At 44.8% G+C, this 17,407-nt stretch overlaps 1 protein-coding gene across 1 annotated transcript; it reads left to right on the top strand.

Moving 5' to 3' along the window:
* Window positions 1-303: 303 nt before the first annotated feature.
* LOC100017366 (protein-arginine deiminase type-3) lies at window positions 304-16,920 on the top strand. Its single transcript, XM_056826196.1, has 6 exons — window positions 304-341; window positions 656-800; window positions 1,752-1,854; window positions 6,952-7,031; window positions 9,348-9,473; window positions 14,186-16,920. Exons 1-6 carry the CDS (start codon window positions 304-306, stop codon window positions 14,417-14,419), a joined length of 726 nt encoding a protein of 241 aa, XP_056682174.1. The 3' UTR covers window positions 14,420-16,920.
* The last annotated feature ends 487 nt before the right edge of the window (window positions 16,921-17,407 follow it).

Here is a 17,407-nt window from a genome sequence, read left to right as displayed (position 1 = left end):
GTCAAGGGGAAGGAGTAGTTTAGTGATTTTTCTTACCTAATTCCAAATTGTTTTCAAGAATGGCTTCCCCCAATAAGGTGTGTTTGTGTGCCTGTCTTCCCACAGCCTCTCCAGCATCAATGGTTTCCATCTTTCATCATCTTTGCCAATTTGGTGGATGTGAGATAAAACTTCAGAGTGGTTTTCATCTGCCTTTTTCTTCTTTTTATTTGTGATATGAATTCTTATTTTTTCACATGGTCACTGATAATGCACATTTCTTCTGAAAATTGTGTGTGTCTTTGACAATTTATCTATTGAGAAATGGGGCTTAGTTGCAAATATTTGGGCCGATTATTTGGGTAAGCTTATAATTGACATTTTTAATTGAAATTTTTTATTTAATTAATTGAGAAGATTTTTCCATGGTTCCATGGTTCATGTTCTTTCCTTCCCCTCCCCCCCCCATTGTGGACCTGCAATTCCACTGGGTTTTACACATGTCATTGATCAAGACCTATTTCCATATTATTGATATTTACACTAGGGTGATCATTTAGAGTCTACATCCCCAGTCATATCCCCATCGACCCATGTGATCAAGCAGTTGTTTTTCTTCTGCATTTCCACTCCCACAGTTCTCTAAGTGACATTTTGTCCACCTTTTTCACTCCAGATCTAGTGGAAGGAGGGTCACTCAGGTGGTCCGGGACTTCTTGTATGCTCAGAAAGTCCAGCCTCCTGTGGAACTCTTCGTGGACTGGTTGGCTGTGGGCCATGTGGATGAGTTCTTAAGCTTTGTCCCTGCCCCAGATGACAAGGTAAGGTCCCCCAAGGGACATCCTTCATGGGTGCTTGAAGGTCCAGTGGTACAGTTTCTTTTTTCCAAGACCTTTCTATAGTATCCCAAAGGTAATGATTTTTATTATCATCAATGTTGTATGTTATTACATTTATACAAACACAGTCTTCTTCAGGAGGCACCATGGTATTCTGGAATTAAGGTTGGATTTGGAGACAGAGGAGCTGATTTTGGTATTTGCATGATCTTGAACACCTCATTTCCCTGGGCTCCAAGAAAATGAGAGGGTTGGACTAAATGAGCTGTAAGGTCCCCTCCTCACTCCCTCCCTAACCCCTCCAGCTCTCTGATTCTGTATTCCTAAACCTGGCTCTGCCTCTTACCAAATGTATGATCTTAGGCAACTCACCTGGATTTTCTAGGCTTCAACTTCATCTACAAAAATGAGATTAGATTATCTAGAATTCAACAATCATTTATTAAGTGCTTGCTGTATGTCAGACACTGTACTGGGTACTGAGGTGAAAAAAAAAGATGTCTCTTGCTCTCAAAGAGTTTACATTCTATTGATTGATTGGGCTCCCCCAGACCAGTTGGCAGGGACTTGTACTCTATTTCTAAATCTATGATTCTATCATCATACTTGGCAAAGATGTGTAATGTCTTGGCATCTCTGCAAACATCCCATCCCCCTAGATCTGTGCTGATGAACCTATGGCGCATGTGCCAGAGGAAGCTGCTCTCCACTGTAAGGAGGCAGCTCACATGTAGTGTGAGAGTACAGTTTGGGCACTCAGGCTCTAAAAGGTTTGCCATCACTGGTCTAGATGCTCAGGTGGACAAACCCTTGGGCCATCCTACCTGACTCTGTGGTAACACTGCAGAGGATGATCAGAGTCTTCATCTTATGTGCATGGACTGACTAAATCAGGGTTCCAGGGGGTGAGGAAATCTGCCTTTCTCCATACAGGGTTTCCGCTTGCTTCTGGCCAGCCCTGGAGCCTGTTTCAAACTTTTCCAGGAGAAACAGAAATGGGGCCATGGAAGGGCTCTCCTGTTTGAAGGCATTGTTGGTGAGTTCTTCAATGGACCAGTCTAACTCATCCCTGACCCTAAGGTCCCACTGGGGTCCCTTCTGTTCCCTTCCCACTATGCCTTCAGTTCTCCAGCTCTCACCAGTACCGAATCACAGAAACTCAGACCTCTGGGAAGGATGCTGAGAGAGATCCTCCAGACCATTGTCTTTAATTTCCCTCCCAGGGTATTTTCTGGGTAGGAATCCCCCCTTGACTGGTCATCTGGCCTTCCTTTGTTGACCTCCACTTCCTCCAAAGGTAGCCTGGACAGCTCTAATTATTAGGAAGTTCCTCGTCATTGGAGTTTCCTGCTTGCTCTGTTCTTGTCTCACAAGGTTAGTCAGAAGCCACCCATCGGGAAGTGCCAATACTGTGGTTCTATGAGACTTCCTAGATTATAATCTGGCTGCCTCCATTAAAAACTCTTCTTATCACTACCAAGAAAAAGAAGAAGCCACTGATCAACCAGTTCCAAAGCTTTGTGGAGGGGACGGAGAAGAAGATACAGTCCCCACCTTCGAGGCAGTGTCAGAGAGCAGAGACAGCATTGCCCTAGACTTCCCTCCAACACTTGGTTAGCTCTGTGACCCATGGCGAGTCACTTTTATCTATCTCGCCAGGCATCTTCCTCACCTCTAAAGGGGAGTTTGGATTTAGATGTTCTCTTAAGTTTCCTCCCGACTCCCGAATCCTAGGATCACGTATCAGCCATATGTCCTTGGGTAGCATATGCTGCTTCTCCAGTCCTCGGTTTCCCCATCCATAAAAAATGGTGATACTTCACAGGATGAGGAAAAGAGTTCTCAGTATCTTTAAAATGCCACAGAAAAAAGCGGTTATGATTTATATGCATGTTAAAAACAGCAGGCAGTTAGGTGGTGCAGTGAATAAAGTATGGGGCCTGGAGTCAGGGAGGCTACCCTTTCTGAGAGGAGGAGATGACTGATCCTTAGTTGCTAGGCTTGGAACCTTGGCATTTTTGACTCCAGAGCCAGCAGTCTCTCTCCTCCAATGGCACTCATTGCCTGTTGCAGCAGGGCAGAAACTTGAACCCAGACCTTCAAATTGAAGTTCTGGGGTTCTCTTTAAGACCGCCCCTAGTTGCTTCACAGATCAGCTGGTAAGAGAGACTATCTGCACATAGAAAGATAACTTGACAATTTAGGTTGTAGATACCCAATGCCAAATGAAGGAGATACAGTTAGTGAGTCACTCAACAAGCATCTATAAAGATTAGGTATGGGGGCAACTGGGTAGCTCAGTGGATGGAGAGCCAGACCTAGAAATGGGAGGTCCTGGGTACAAATCTGGCCTCAGACGCTTCCTAGCTGGGTGACCCTGGGCAAGTCACTTGATCCCCATTGCCTAGACCTTACCACTCTTCTACCTTGGAACCAATACCCAGTATTGATTCTAAGACAGAAGGAGAGGGTTAAAATAAACAAACAAGCAAGCAAATAGATAGATAGATAGATAGATAGATAGATAGATAGATAGATAGATAGATAGATAGATATAGATGAATGGATAGATGGATAGATAGACGGATAGATAGATGAATAGATGGACGGATAGATAGATAGATAGATAGATAGATAGATAGATAGATAGATAGATAGATAGGTAGGTAGGTAGATAGATAAGTAAATAAATGAATAAATAGATGAATGAATGAATAAATAAATTAATTAGTTAATGAAAATAATAAAGAGTAGGTACTAGGGACTGAGCATGCTGAGCATGCAAAGAAAGGCAAAAAACCAAAGTCCCCACTCTCAAAGGGCTTACCTTCTACTGGAGGACACATCTTAATAACGTGTAAGACAAAGCTTGGGTAGGTGGCAATATAGCACAAGAAATACTCGAAGGAGGAAGAAGGGCTTTCTGGGGCTGAGAAGGCGGTCAGGACGGCTTCCTGGCGGAGGCTCTCTGCCCAAAGCAGTCCAGGAAAATCCTCCAGATTTCAGGCTGGCAGCCTTTCAAGAAGAGCTCGAGGCACCGAAACTTCCCCACGCAGGGCTCCTGGGCATGTACCCGGCTATCTCTGGAATGATCTGATCTAATTGTGGGACCTCAGACCACATTAGCCCAAGTTGTCTCTGAATCAGCGAGAAGAGCAGGAGCCAGCGGGAGCAGGGTTGGACTCCTGAGGGAGGAGACTCTGGTTTTGTGGCCCATTTGGCTCGCTCTGCTCGGCGCCCCCAGGAGTGAGAGAGTGAGTAGCGGCCGTCAGATGAAGGCGGAGAACCAGCGTTTGTCCGTTTGTAGATGTCGCAAAGCTAAGAGCATGATGGGTGGCAGAACCAAGGTCCCGAAAGAGGGCACCAGCCTAGAATATTAGGTGCAATCTAATCAGATGAAGCTAATAGGAAAATAGGAAGCTCTATGTTTGGGTTCAAAGAACCAATGGTACAACTTGTAGAGAAACTATGGGTTGGGAGAATCTGGGCAGACAATAATTGGGGGGGGAAATGATCTTGGGTTCCAGTGGACCACAGGTTCGAAACCAGTCCATAGAGTGGCACAGTCAGCACGAAAAACAAATAGTACCTTAGATTGCATTCACATAAGCACCCTGAGAATGAGGGCAGAGGTAGTTCCACTGTGCTCTGCCTGAAAGAGACGAGGTCACTCTTCAATTCAGGAGACACATTAAAACAAAGTGGTAAACACTTCCTAGCCTGTGACCCTGGGCAAATCACTTAACCTCCATTACCTAGCTCTTACAATTCTTCTTTTTTTAACCCTCACCTTCCATCTTGGAGTCAACACCATGCATTGGCTCCAAGGCAAAAGAGTGGTAAGGGCTAGGCAATGGGGGTCAAGTGACTTGTCCAGGGTCACACAACTGGGAAGTGTCTGAGGTCAGATTTGAACCTAGGACCTCCCATCTCTAGGCCTGACTCTCAATCCACTGAGCCACCCAGCTGCCACCTCTTACCACTCTTCTGCCTTAGACTCAATACACAGTATTTGAAGATATAAGGTAAGGAGATATAGGTTTATATGATTGATATATATCCTTATCTATCATATAACCTTACATTTATTTATTATATATTAATAATAATTTAAATTAAATTATTATTAATATATATTTTAAATATGTTTATATAGGGCAACTAGGTGGCTCACTGGATTGAAGGCTAGGTCTAGAGACTGGATATCCTGGGTTCATATTTGACCTCAAGATACTTCCTAGCTGTGTGACCCTGGGCAAGTCACTTAACCTCCATTGCCTAGCCCTTACCCCTCTTCTGCCTTGGAATCAGTACAAAGTATAGATTCTATGATGGAAGTTTAAGGGAAAGAAAGAAAGAAAGAAAGAAAGAAAGAAAGAAAGAAAGAAAGAAAGAAAGAAAGAAAGAAAGGAAGGAAGGAAGGAAGGAAGGAAGGAAGGAAGGAAGGAAGGAAGGAAGGAAGGAAGGAAGGAAGGAAGGGAGGGAGGGAGGGAGGGAGGGAGGGAGGAAGGGAGGGAGGGAGGGAGGGAGGGAGGGAGGGAGGGAGGGAGGGAGGAAGGGAGGGAGGGAGGGAGGGAGGAAGGGAGGGAGGGAGGAAGGGAGGAAGGAAGAACGACAATTGGAGGGTATCCAGAAGAGAGAGTATGGCTGGGGTGGTGAGGAGATGGTAAGCATATGCAGATAGCTGAAGGGCTTGGTGAGGTTTTGTTTGGAGAAAAGACTTAGAGGAGCCATGATAGTATGGGAAGGGCTCTTATGACTTATTCTGCTTGGCCTCAGAGGACAAAACCAGGATCAGGAAGTAGATATTACCAAAAGGCCCAGTTAGGCATGAAAAAAGCTCCTAATGATAAGAGTGTCCCAGCAGGAAGTGGGCTGCCCCAGGAGGTAGTGGGCTCCCTGTCGTCAGAGGTCTTCAAGTAGAAGCTGGGTACACACCAAACAGGTACATTGTAGATTCCTGTTGGATATAGAGGCCTCTAATATCCTTCCCACTCCTGACCATCTGTGATTCTCAAGAAAACCAAGTTGTGTTCTGTTCCATTCCTAGCCCTGCCCAGCTCTACCCAGGGTCTCCCTTCCTCCTTTCTCTTCTCAGAATTCAATTGAAGTTTCCCTTAATTCCAAGGCATTGACACCTCAGGGAAGTTGTCAGAGAGCCAGTCATCCAGTACACACACACACACACACACACACACACACACACACACACACACTGACTCAGTGTCTAAGAACTTGGATCCTGCCTTCTGACCTAAGGCTCTCAGACTAAGTAAGCAATAGGATTTTTTTTTTAACCCTGACCTTCCATCTTGGAATCAATACTGTGTATTGGCTCCAAGGCAGAAGAGTGGTAAGGGCTAGGCAATGGGGGTCAAGTGACTTGCCCAGGGTCACACAGCTGGGAAGTGTCTGAGGCCAGATTTGAACCTAGGACCTCCCGTCTCTAGGCCTGGCTCTCAATCCACTGAGCGACCCAGCTGCCCCCAGCAATAGGATTTTAAGGGAGTGATTTTTTTAAATTACTGACAGTAATTTCTAATGCGATTTCTCACCTTCTGTGTCTTTCTCCACCCACATTTCTATTTCTTCTCTCCCTTTCTCTCTGTCTTCACCTTTCTACTTCTTTGTCTCTGTCTCTCCTCCCCACGATCCTCTCCCTACCTTTATCTTCCTCTCTCTCTCCCTCCTCTTCTCTCTGTCTCTTTCCTCTTTTTCTTTCTTTCTCTCTCTGGCTCTGTCTCTCTCTACTCTTGCTCTCTTTCTCTCGCCTGTCTCTTTTCTCTGTCTCTGTCTGTATCTGCCTTTCCATCTCGATCTCTCCCTCTTCTTACTTGTCTCTCCTACCTCTTTCCCTCTGCCTTTCTCTTTCTGTCTTCTTCCTCTTTCCCCTTCTGTCTCTGAATGTCTCTCCGCTGTGTCTCTCTCCATTTACCCATCTCTTCTCTTTCTTGCCATCCCTGTTTCTCTACCTTTCTTTGTCTCTTTCTCTCTCTCTCTTCTTGTTTCTCTGCCTCTTTCCTCCTTCTCCCTCATCATCTCCATCTCTTTCAAACCTCGATATTGCTGTCTCTGCCTCTCTCCCTATCTCTGTCTCTGGATGGCCCTCCCCTCCTCACTCCTTCCTCCACAGGAAGCCAGTCGGTGAAGACCATGTCCATTAATCAGATCCTCTCCAATGAAAGTCTTATCAGTTACAACAAGTTTGTCCAGGTACTGGGAAGAGGATGGGGAAAGTGAAGACATCCAATGGGAAAACCTGCTCAAGTCTCCTTTATTGCTTTTAACAAGGAGAGTCAGAAGTGGGGGGAAAGAATCCTACAAGGCTGTTAGGTGGCACAATGGAACTCACTCTCCATTGTACTTGGGAAAGGCAGCTAGGCAGCACAGTGGACAGGGGGCCACTCCTGGAGTCAGGAGGACCTGGGTTCGAATGTGACCTCAGACACTTCCTCTCTGTGTGACCCTGGGCAAGTCACTGCTCCCAATTTGCCTAGCCTTTGCCTTTCTGTCTTAGAATTGTTACTAGGAGAAAAAATAAGAGGTTAAAAAAAAGAAAAGGAATCCTAGGGGAAAATAACTCATTAAAGATCCCACCATCCCCAGAAGGAAGCAGTTTTCCCATGGTCCAATAATGCCCAGCTTCCCTTGCTGATCCTGGCTGCTTAGTCACTCTTAGCTTCAGTGACTTCTCTGAGACTAGGCAGTCAGAAGAGCTGCAAAGCTTGGTTGTCTTTCCCTCTGCCGCTATGGAAGACTTGTTTTGGGATGGACAGGTCTGGTCCAAGGCAGAGACAGAGGACATTGTTACCTATGATGTGTGGCGTGAGGGGCACTGAGCAGCCCACCCACCACTACGGCTCCCACTCTTAGAGTCATTCCATTTGACCAGAGGTCTCTAGACTAAAATGGCTAAAAAGTAAATACATCGTCTAACAAGAATAAGGTAGGAAACTGTTACCAAAGGCTAAGAGGTGAGTCTACCAGAACAGTGTCGAGAGAGATACTAAGTAAGATGAAAAGAACTCTTGATTTGGAGATGGAAGACCCGGATTCAAATCCTGGCTCTGCCACTTCCTCTGTGACCTTGGCCCTTGCTTCTCTGCCCCTCAGCTCTTCACCTGTAAAATCAAGGGTTGGACTAACTCATTCAATATAAAGTGCCTTCTAGAAATCTCTAAATCCATGCCCCCGTGATGAGCCGATGACCTGGCCTCAAATGCCAGCACTGTTACTAATTACATCCAAGGAGAGAAGAAAAAAACTGACAGATGTGATTTTTGGGACCCTGATCTTTAAGGGATTCTAGAGAATGGGGAGGGTAAAGGAAGACTGGGGGAAGGCAACATCTCCATTGTCAAAGAAGACAAGAGATTGAGGTCTGCAAATTTGGTGTCAGGCCAGTGACTCTGACTTTGATTCATGGGAAAATTATGGATTGGTTCATTAAAGAGATGGTAGGTGAATGTCAAGAAAAGGAAGCAGTGATCACAAAGGACCAGTGTGGTTTTATCATGAAAAGGAAAAGGGAGAGCTTAAATAAACCCTATTTGAGTGAATAAAAGAGCATTTATTTGCATGAATGAAAGAACATTTCTAAAAACATATTAAAGGGGCAGATGCTAGAGATGGAAGGTCTTGGATTCAAATTTGGTCTCATACGTTTCCTAGATGTATGATCCTACCCAAGTCACTTAATCCCCATTGCTTAGCCCTTACCACTTTTCTGCCCTAGAACCAATATGGAAGATAGGAGTTAAAAGAAGAAAGAAACCATATTAAGCTCCTACTATGCTCCAAGGAAGTAGTACAGATCCAAATGGAAAATTAAAATAGTCTCTGCCTTCAAGGGTGTTAATTTTTTTTCCTTTTTTTTCCCTCTTTTACCTTCCATCTTAAAATCAATACTATGTATTGACTCCAAGGCAGAAGAGTGTTAAGGGCTAGGCAATGGGGGTTAAGTGACTTGCCCAGGGTCACACAGCTAGAAAGTGTCTGAGTTCAAATTTGAACCCAGAACCTCCAGGCTTGGCTCTCTATCCACTGAACCACCTAGCTGCCCCAGAGGCATTAACTTTCTAACAGGAGAGACATACATATGGGAAAGATGTGACCAGGGACTGGGTTCCTAGAGCAGGGAAATATCCTAGACAGCGTCTAACTAGATTTTTTCTAAGCATTTGAGAAAGTCGTTCGTGTATCCTTGTAGAAAGATGGAGCGATGTAGGTGCTTGAGAAGGAATGCTGAATGGAGGAAGGGGCTGCCTGCCAACAACAGTTCTTACATGGCACAGTCTTAGAGCTGGGCTCAGGAAGCCTGACTCCCAGGGGAGACTGGGGTGATGATGGAGGGTGAAACTATGTGGTCCTGCACAGAGCCTGCCCACGTGCTTCCCAGGCTCCCAGCTCAGGCCGTCAGGGGGCTCTTTCCTAGGTCTGCAGCCTTCGTTGGTTTTGCTCCCCAGGGATCCCCCCTAACTCTTTTTCCCCTTGTTTCCCCCTCTGTGCTCACTGCGCCACACCTCTCAGAGCTGCATCGACTGGAACCGCGAGGTCCTGAAGCGAGAGCTGGGGCTGGCTGATCGAGACATCATCGACATCCCTCAGCTCTTCAAAACAGAGAAGAGAAAAGCGGTGGCCTTTTTCCCTGACTTGGTGAGAAGGAGCAATGGCAGGATGAATGGTGGTCTCCCGTGTCACTGGGATTCTTAGTACTGTTGTTAATGCTATTCCCCACACAAAGTACTTGCAACAGTCCCAGGATGGGGCTTATTATCCCCGTTAAATTAAAGGGACGATTTATACTTACCTGGGATGAATGTGACATGTAGTCAAGTAAGATGGTGAAGCCAACAAGGAGACAGCTGGGTGGTGCAGTGGATAACGCACTGGGACTGGAGTCAAGAAGACCTGAGTTCAAATCTAATCTCAGACTCTTATTAGCTGAGTGAGCCTAGGCAAGTCACTTAATCTCGTTTGACTCAGTTTCCTCATCTGTCGAATGAGCTGAAAAAGAAAATGGCAAACCACTCCAGTATCTATGCCAAGAAAACTCCTGATGGGCCCATAGAGAGTCGGATGTGACTGAACAACAAATGAAGCCAAGAAATTGCTAGGATTCATAGAAAACTCAAGTTTTTGAAGGCAGGAAGACCTGAGTTCAAGTTCTGCCTTTGACGAAATTCTATGTTTCTAGTGTACTTTAAGGTTTACAAAACACTTTTTTGACGCTTAGAACAGGATGAGTGAGGGAGTCCAAGTCTAATTATTCCCATTCTGCAGGTGGATAAAATGAGATTTCAAGAAGTGAGCAAACTGCTTGAATTCACATGAGTATGAAGCCAAGATTCAGACTCGGATCTCCTGATTCCAAAATGTGTGCTTCTTCCTTTCTTCCTATTATTATTATGGGAAATGCTTCCACTTTATAAATTATCAACTGAGGCAGGGATCAGTGAAACGATGTATCCATAACGTCAAAGGTAGTTAGAGGCCAGTTTAAGCTTAAATCTCCTGATCCCAATGCCTTTCATTTCCACTGTGCCGAGCGGCTTTATACGCTGTTCCCTGTGGACTGCATAGGGCTCTCTTGTACATCCCAGAGGGCTCCCTGTGGCCTTTGTGAGGTCCAACCTTTTATCTGTTTTCTTGGGGAAGGAATAGGGAGCCAAGCATGGCCATGATGAGTGGCCAGAACCACAGGATCACGGCTTTAATCCTGGAAGGGACCTCAGAAACCATCTAGTCTAGCCCCCTTACTTTATAGATGAAGGAACTGAGAACCAGGAAAGAGAAGGGTCTTAGCCAAAGTGGCAGAGGGAAGATTCAAACCCAGGTCATCTGATTCTCAACTTGGAAACATTTCCTCTGCACCAAGCTCCCTCCCAGGGGCTTGAAGGCCAGAATAAAATCTCAGTAAACCAATAGAACTTGCTTTTTTGGCCAGTTTGTGTAAAGGTTATATGGCATCGCTGAGGCTGGCTCTGAATGATCTTTCTTAATAAGTGACATTGATCTAGCACCCCAACATTTACAAAGTACTTTATACTCATTCTCTAACCCTCCCCTATGAGAGAAGTCCTATGGGTATTTTTATCTATACTTTACAGATGAGGAAACTGAGGCTAAGGGAGGTTATGACCCAAAGTCACCCAATTAGAAAGTTAATGACTGAATGAATGAATCTTTTATAAAACACTTGCTACATGAGAGGCACAGTGTAGACACTGGGATTATACATGAAAAACGAAGACAGTATCTGCCCTCAAGGATCTCCTATTTTAATAGAGGGAAGCCACATATCTATATCTATGTGTATCTATTTATATCTAAATATGCATGTATCTGAATTTTTGGCAATCTATCTATAGGGAATTGGAGGTCAGGAAGAGATATTTGTGTTTAGAAAGTTACCATGTGACTCAGTAGATTGAGATCTAGGCTAGAGACAGGAGATCCTGGGTTCAAATCTGATCTCAGACACTTCCTAGCTGTGTGAACCTGGGCAAGTCACTTAACTCCCATTGCCTTGCCCTCATCACTCTTCTGCCTTAGAAATGATACTAAGATAGAAGGTAAGGGTTTATTTTTTAATGGAAAGAAAGAAAAGAAAAAGATGGTGACCACTGAGTGAATTGTCACGGGTGGGGTGATGATGATGGGTTGGGTCAGGATCTTCATGAGTTGGCTATTTCCAACCCTGTAGTTCACTGGGTTTCACTGTCTCCTTTCCAGAAGCTCTGGGCTCTTTTTCATGAAGTCTTCCTTAGAGGAGGAGAGGCTGAAAGAGGACACAGAAAGGGTAGATAACTGAACTGGGTCACACTTTGTCCCAGGCCTTAGGCAGGACTATGAGTGATACCTCCTGACATTCAGGGCTCTACTTCCTGGGCATGCAAGACTCAGGCTTTCCTCCTCCCCTGTCCTCACTACCTCCCCTCCTTGGTTCTTTCCTTCCTCTTTTCAGCTAAATTTCTCTTGCCCCCACATTTAAGCCTTATTCTGAAACTCCCAAGAGCACTTCCCTTTCCTTTCTTCATGTAGAAAACAGTGACTGACTTTTAAGATAAGCTTGCAAATAAATTCAGAATATCCCCAGTGGTTACCAGCCCACCTTTCTTCTTCCCATCCCAACCCCCACTGCAAATAATCATGAACTTTGGATGACATTAGATCATGGGGAACTGTCTGCAAAGCTCCCATCAAGGGAGGCATTCAATTAAACAAAAATATATTAAGTGTCTATTTATGGGCATTGGGGAAACCAAAATGAACATTAGCAATGTTCTTAACCTCAAGGACTTTATAATCAGTGAGTCAATCAATACACATTTATTAAATACCTGTAATGTGCCGCATCATAGTAAGGACTGAAAATACAAAGAAACTTCTTGCTCTCGAGAAGCTTCCACTCTAATGGGGAGACAACATGCTAACAACTAGATACCCCTATAGATTAAACAAGGGTAGAGGTAGAGGAAATGTGGGATTTAGACAATAAATATGTATACACTAAACTAACAGAAGAGCTAACATTTATTGATGTCCTACTATGTGTGGGAGGAAGATGGTAAACCAGGCATTGAGTTTGTTGGAAAGAATTAAGGGGATAACCTGGAAACTCTCAGATCAGAGAAATGGATGGGACCTTGGAGGTCCTAGAGTCTACCTCCTTCAAAGACCCAGAGTAATGGAGACACTTGCTCAAGGTCACAAATGTAGGAAGTGCGGAAGAGTTAAGATTTGAATCTTTGACTCCAAATCCAGTATTCTTTCCAATTCATTGCTCTTCCTTTCCATGAGTAAATAGGTGCAACAAGAATGGGGGACAGGATGGTACAAGGGAATAGCCTGGACCCTGAAGGAGTCAGGGGGTCATTTGGGGGAGGTGTGATGGAGACAAAGCCTCTGAGTGGAAGTGGGGATCTTAGGACCTTAAGCATCAAAGACAGGAAAAGGAGTGTCCCCCAGTATAGAGGCAACAGGGTTCTGGACCTGGATTTGAAGGTAGTAAAGGGTACTTTCAAATCAAGACAGTCACTTGCCCTTCTCAGCCTTGGTTTCTTCATTTATAAAAATGAAATGCCTCTCTTGATGGAAGCTTTGTAGACAATTCCCCATGATCTAGTGTCATTCAAAATCCATCAAGAGTTGGACTGAAATAGCCACTGAAGACCCTTCCAGATCCAGGTCTTTGGTTCTGTGAACAAGTTCCTTAATTTCCCTAGACCTCAGTTTCCCCATCTCTAAACTGAAGGGGTTGGACTAGATGAACTCTAAGTTGTTTTCCATTTCTAAATCTATCATCTCATGCATCACTGGGGAAGATGAAAATTTTAGCTTAGACTCCACCCCTCTCCTGATACAGCTCCTAGTACAGGATAGGGATAAGACTCCCAACCCAAGATAATTCAAAAATAGAATATTCAGGGCAGCTGGTTGGCTCAGTGGGTAGAGATCCAAGCACGGAGACAGGAGGTCCTGGATTCAAATTTGACCTCAGACACTTCCTAGCTGTGTGACCCTGGGCAAGTCACTTAACCCCAATTGCCTAACTAGCCCCTACCACTCTTCTGCCTTGGAACTGATGTTTACTCTCAATTCTAAGAGAGGGAGTAAGGATGTTTTTTTTTTTTAATTAAAGATACAACACTCTATGATAGGTGCATTAGAGAGGTAAAAACAACATCTTCTGCTGGCTGAGGAAAAGGTCTTTACTGATTGGGGTAAGAGGAGAGAGAGAAGGGATCAAAGAGGACTTTCTGGGATTGGGCTTTAATAAAGGATGGATTAAGAAGATTAATTGCTGGGAGAAATCTGAGAAAAGGAGATCACTTTCATCTGGTGGGTCTAGGGAACTGTTGGAAGAACAAGCAGCTGAGTTAGATCTTGAGGGAAAGGAGGAGCTTCAAAAGAGCCAGAGAAGGTGAGGGGAAGAAGGAAACTATTACAAGAATCAGGGGCCAAGGGACAGTTAGATAGCACAGTGGAGTCTCAGCCCTGAACCTGGAAAGACTTGGGTTCAAATCTAGCCTTCGATCCATCCTAGCTATGTAATCCTGGTCACGTCACTTAACCATAATTGCCTAGCCCTTGCCACTCTTCTGTCTTAGAATTGTAAGGATTAAAAAAAAATTGGGGGGTCAAGGCAGAATGAGAAAAAAGCACAAAGATGGGAAAGGGTAGGATATGAAACAGGAATCCAGTTGGGCTGAAATGTAGAATAAGTGAGAAGAAACCTCATGAGATAAGGCTGGATGGATAGTTTGGAAGCAGAGAGTGAAGGGCCTTGAACGCTAGCATCAGAAATCCATCCTTTATTCAATGCTTTCCCCTCTAACCTCCCCAATTTTCCACTTTGGTCACAGGTGAACATGCTTGTGTTGGGGAAGCACCTGGGGATTCCTAAACCCTTTGGGCCCATCATCAACGGCCGTTGTTGCCTGGAGGAGAAGGTTCGATCTTTGTTGGAACCATTGGGCCTTGAGTGCAACTTCATCGATGACTTCACCCCCTACCACATGCTGCATGGGGAGGTGCATTGTGGCACCAATGTCCGTCGGAAGCCCTTCTCTTTCAAATGGTGGAACATGATCCCCTGAGCTGGCTCCCTTCCCACCGTTCTCATCCCTGCCTGGGAATTCCAGTAGGAGACAGATGGAGGATTCACCTGCCTGATGGAGGTTGACCAAAGCAAGCAAACCTAGGAAGCTTTGAGAGAAACTGAGTCTCACTGAGAACACCAAGCCTTTTCCCTATAGTCGCATCCCCCCACTCCATATTAGCTTGCTACCTGGGAGCTGAAAAGCTCAAAGACCAAGTCCTCCCTCTCCACAGAACAACAGGACTTCATCTCATGCTGCCTCCATGTTTCTCAGGTTTGAGGCTCCCCCAAATTGTTTGCCCACCATTTCTTCCTTTTGCAAACTCTTCTCCAGAAAAATCCCCGCTTCTAGAGTTGTATCCTTGTGATGTCATCTCCTTCCTTCAGTTCAGCCCCAGCTCCCAGCAGACTCATCCCACCAGGAAAAAGGAAAAACTCCCGAGCCAAGAGTAGTTGAGTCCAGTTGCTTCCAACCCAGCAGAGCCATAGAGTTATAAAGCAAGTTCACTCTTACGTGAGAAGGCTTAGAAAACCAAGCAGAAGCCATAAACAGGTTACCAGCAGCCCTGTTAGATGAGAGGGATTCCTGAGATTGTCTCTGGGTCCTGAGAAAATCCAATGTCCCAGGATCCTCTGCTAGGCTCTAAACACCTAAAAGGCAGAGGCTGTGTCTTATCTTTTCATTTCCTCTATCTTTGCCTCTCTCCCCAAGTTGAGTATAGGGTCTTGCACACAGTAGGTGCTAAATAAATGTGGTTTTTTGCAAGTGTGATTACAAAGGAAGGCTTCTGGCAGACTGAGAAGATTCCCCCTGTTATCCAGCATTCAGGAATTTAACTTTTGGGAATTTAGAGTTACTAAGAATTCTGAGATTGAGACTAGGGGATGTCAACCAGCATTTAGTAAATGCTTAATACAGGCCAGGTATAGCACTGAGTACTGGGAGATACAGATATAAGCCAAAAGAAAGACAGTGCCTGCCCTCAAGGAGCTTACATGATGATGAGCAAGGAGAGCAGATAAAATGGAAATGCTTGGGCTGGGAAGGTTGGAAGAGGAAAGAAATTTAGAGAGTGGAGAACAGAGACCAAGGGCAGTTAGGTGCCTCGGTGGATTGAGAGATGGAATGTCCTGGGTTCAAATGTAACCTTAAACACTTCCTAGCTATATGACCCTGGGCAAGTCACTTAACCCCTGTTGCCTAGCCCTTACTGCTCTTCTGCCTTGGAACCAATGCACAGCACTGATTCTAGGATAGAAAGTTAAGGGTTAAAAAAAATCAGAAACAGAAAGGAATGAAAGCATGACTGGCCTAGATACTTCCTTAAGATTGAGGATCTAGAAGGAATAGACCAATCACCTTCTAGGGTGAGGGAAGTCACAGAATTATAGAGTCTCCAGATTGGAAAGGACTTTGGAGACATGTAGTTGAGGTCATGCAGGAACAAGCTTTGTCTACAATGAGCCCAACAAATGGTTATCCAGCCTTTCTGTGAAGATCCCCAGCGACGGGGAGCTCACTTCTTCCCCAGGCAGCCCAAGTCACTATGGGGTAGCTCCAACCATTAGGAAATTTCTCTTGCCATCAGTCTTCAATCTGCCACCACCCACTCTTTATTTAGCCCCCTGAGATCAAAGAGAAAAATTCTCATCCCTCATCTACCTGATAAGCTTTCAAGTATTTGCATTATGGCTAGTATGTTATTAATGCCATACTATTATCATAATGATACATTAATATAATTATCATAAAATATATTACTGTATTAATAATGAAGAAATAGCATGATCTAGTGGATAGCTAGCTGGCCTCAGGCTCAGGAAGACCTGTGTTCAAGTCCTGATTCGGACACATATTAAGTATACAGCCAGGGACAAATCGTTTAGTCTTTCAGCACATTAAATAACACTTTCCCACTCTAAGGTAGAGAAAAGATGGCCATGTGCATTCTAAATGCTATCCCCTTGCCAAAAAAAAGGATAAATCTCATTTCTATGATGCTGTGGAGTTTGGACTGGAATATTTCTCTAATGTTCCAGATAAGGAAACATGGGTTCAAGAGGAATCAAATAACGTCTCCAAGGTCACAAGGCTAGCAAATGAGATCCAAACTCTGTTTTCCTCCCTCCAACGACCATTCTCTTTCTATACGTCAGGGTCATGATGCCCAAGGAGAAGAGGTCAGCAGCTGTATTCAGCTACCTGAGATGCAGTCTATTGGGTCAAGGATGGGGCATAGAGGAATCCTACCAGAGTCCTGGAGTCGTTTTTATGCAGCAAGCCTTCATTTTCTCCCTCTTTTACTAGATAATGGGGGGTTTCTAGGCAGCCAGTCAAAGATGGCAGCTGGAGTTGTACAGAGCAGTGAGGAGTGGCTGCTGACTGGGAGTCCCCACCCAGAGAGCAGAGCCCCAGGAATAGCTTCCCTCTTCTCCATGCATGGGTGTGTTGTTGCCTGTGGTTTGGGCTGGGTTGCTGACACTGAACAATAAATCAGAAGGAATACTAAAAACGTTGTCCTTGATCTTCTCATCTCCTTCTAAGCTTAGAGTTAGAAGGGCAGATGGGGTTTCATTCATTCCACATGTGGTCTTGCCCACAGTAGGTACTTTACAAATGGTTGGTGATTCCTTGAAAACACTTTATGGTTTCCAAAGAAATCAAAGAATGCAGAATGCCAGCAAAGGAACGAACCTGAACTCAGATTTTCAGAGCTGGGGGGAGCTTTAGAACCCAGAATGTCAGAGCTGAGAAGAACCTTAGAACTCAGAATGTCAGAGCTGGGAGAGACCTTAGAACAGAGAATGTCAGAGCTGGGAGAGACCTTAGAACACAGAATGTCAGAGCTGAGAAGAACCTTAGAACAGAGAATGTCAGAGCTGGGAGAGAGCTTAGAACAGAGAATGTCAGAGCTGGGAGAGACCTTAGAACACAGAATGTCAGAGCTGGGAGAGAGCTTAGAACAAACAATGTCAGAGCTGAGAG

Source organism: Monodelphis domestica, chromosome 4 (genome assembly GCF_027887165.1).
Source record: "Monodelphis domestica isolate mMonDom1 chromosome 4, mMonDom1.pri, whole genome shotgun sequence".
Taxonomy (NCBI): domain Eukaryota; kingdom Metazoa; phylum Chordata; class Mammalia; order Didelphimorphia; family Didelphidae; genus Monodelphis; species Monodelphis domestica.
This window is presented reverse-complemented; position numbering and strand designations above follow the sequence as displayed.

Excerpts from the sequence above, each read along its gene's own strand:
- LOC100017366 (XM_056826196.1), top strand. The coding sequence starts at position 304 with ATGGGGCTTAGTTGCAAATATTTGGGCCGATTATTTGG. Across the intron at positions 801-1,751 it reads TCCCTGCCCCAGATGACAAG|GGTTTCCGCTTGCTTCTGGC; the intron begins GTAAGGTCCCCC and ends TTCTCCATACAG. Across the intron at positions 9,474-14,185 it reads TGGCCTTTTTCCCTGACTTG|GTGAACATGCTTGTGTTGGG; the intron begins GTGAGAAGGAGC and ends CTTTGGTCACAG.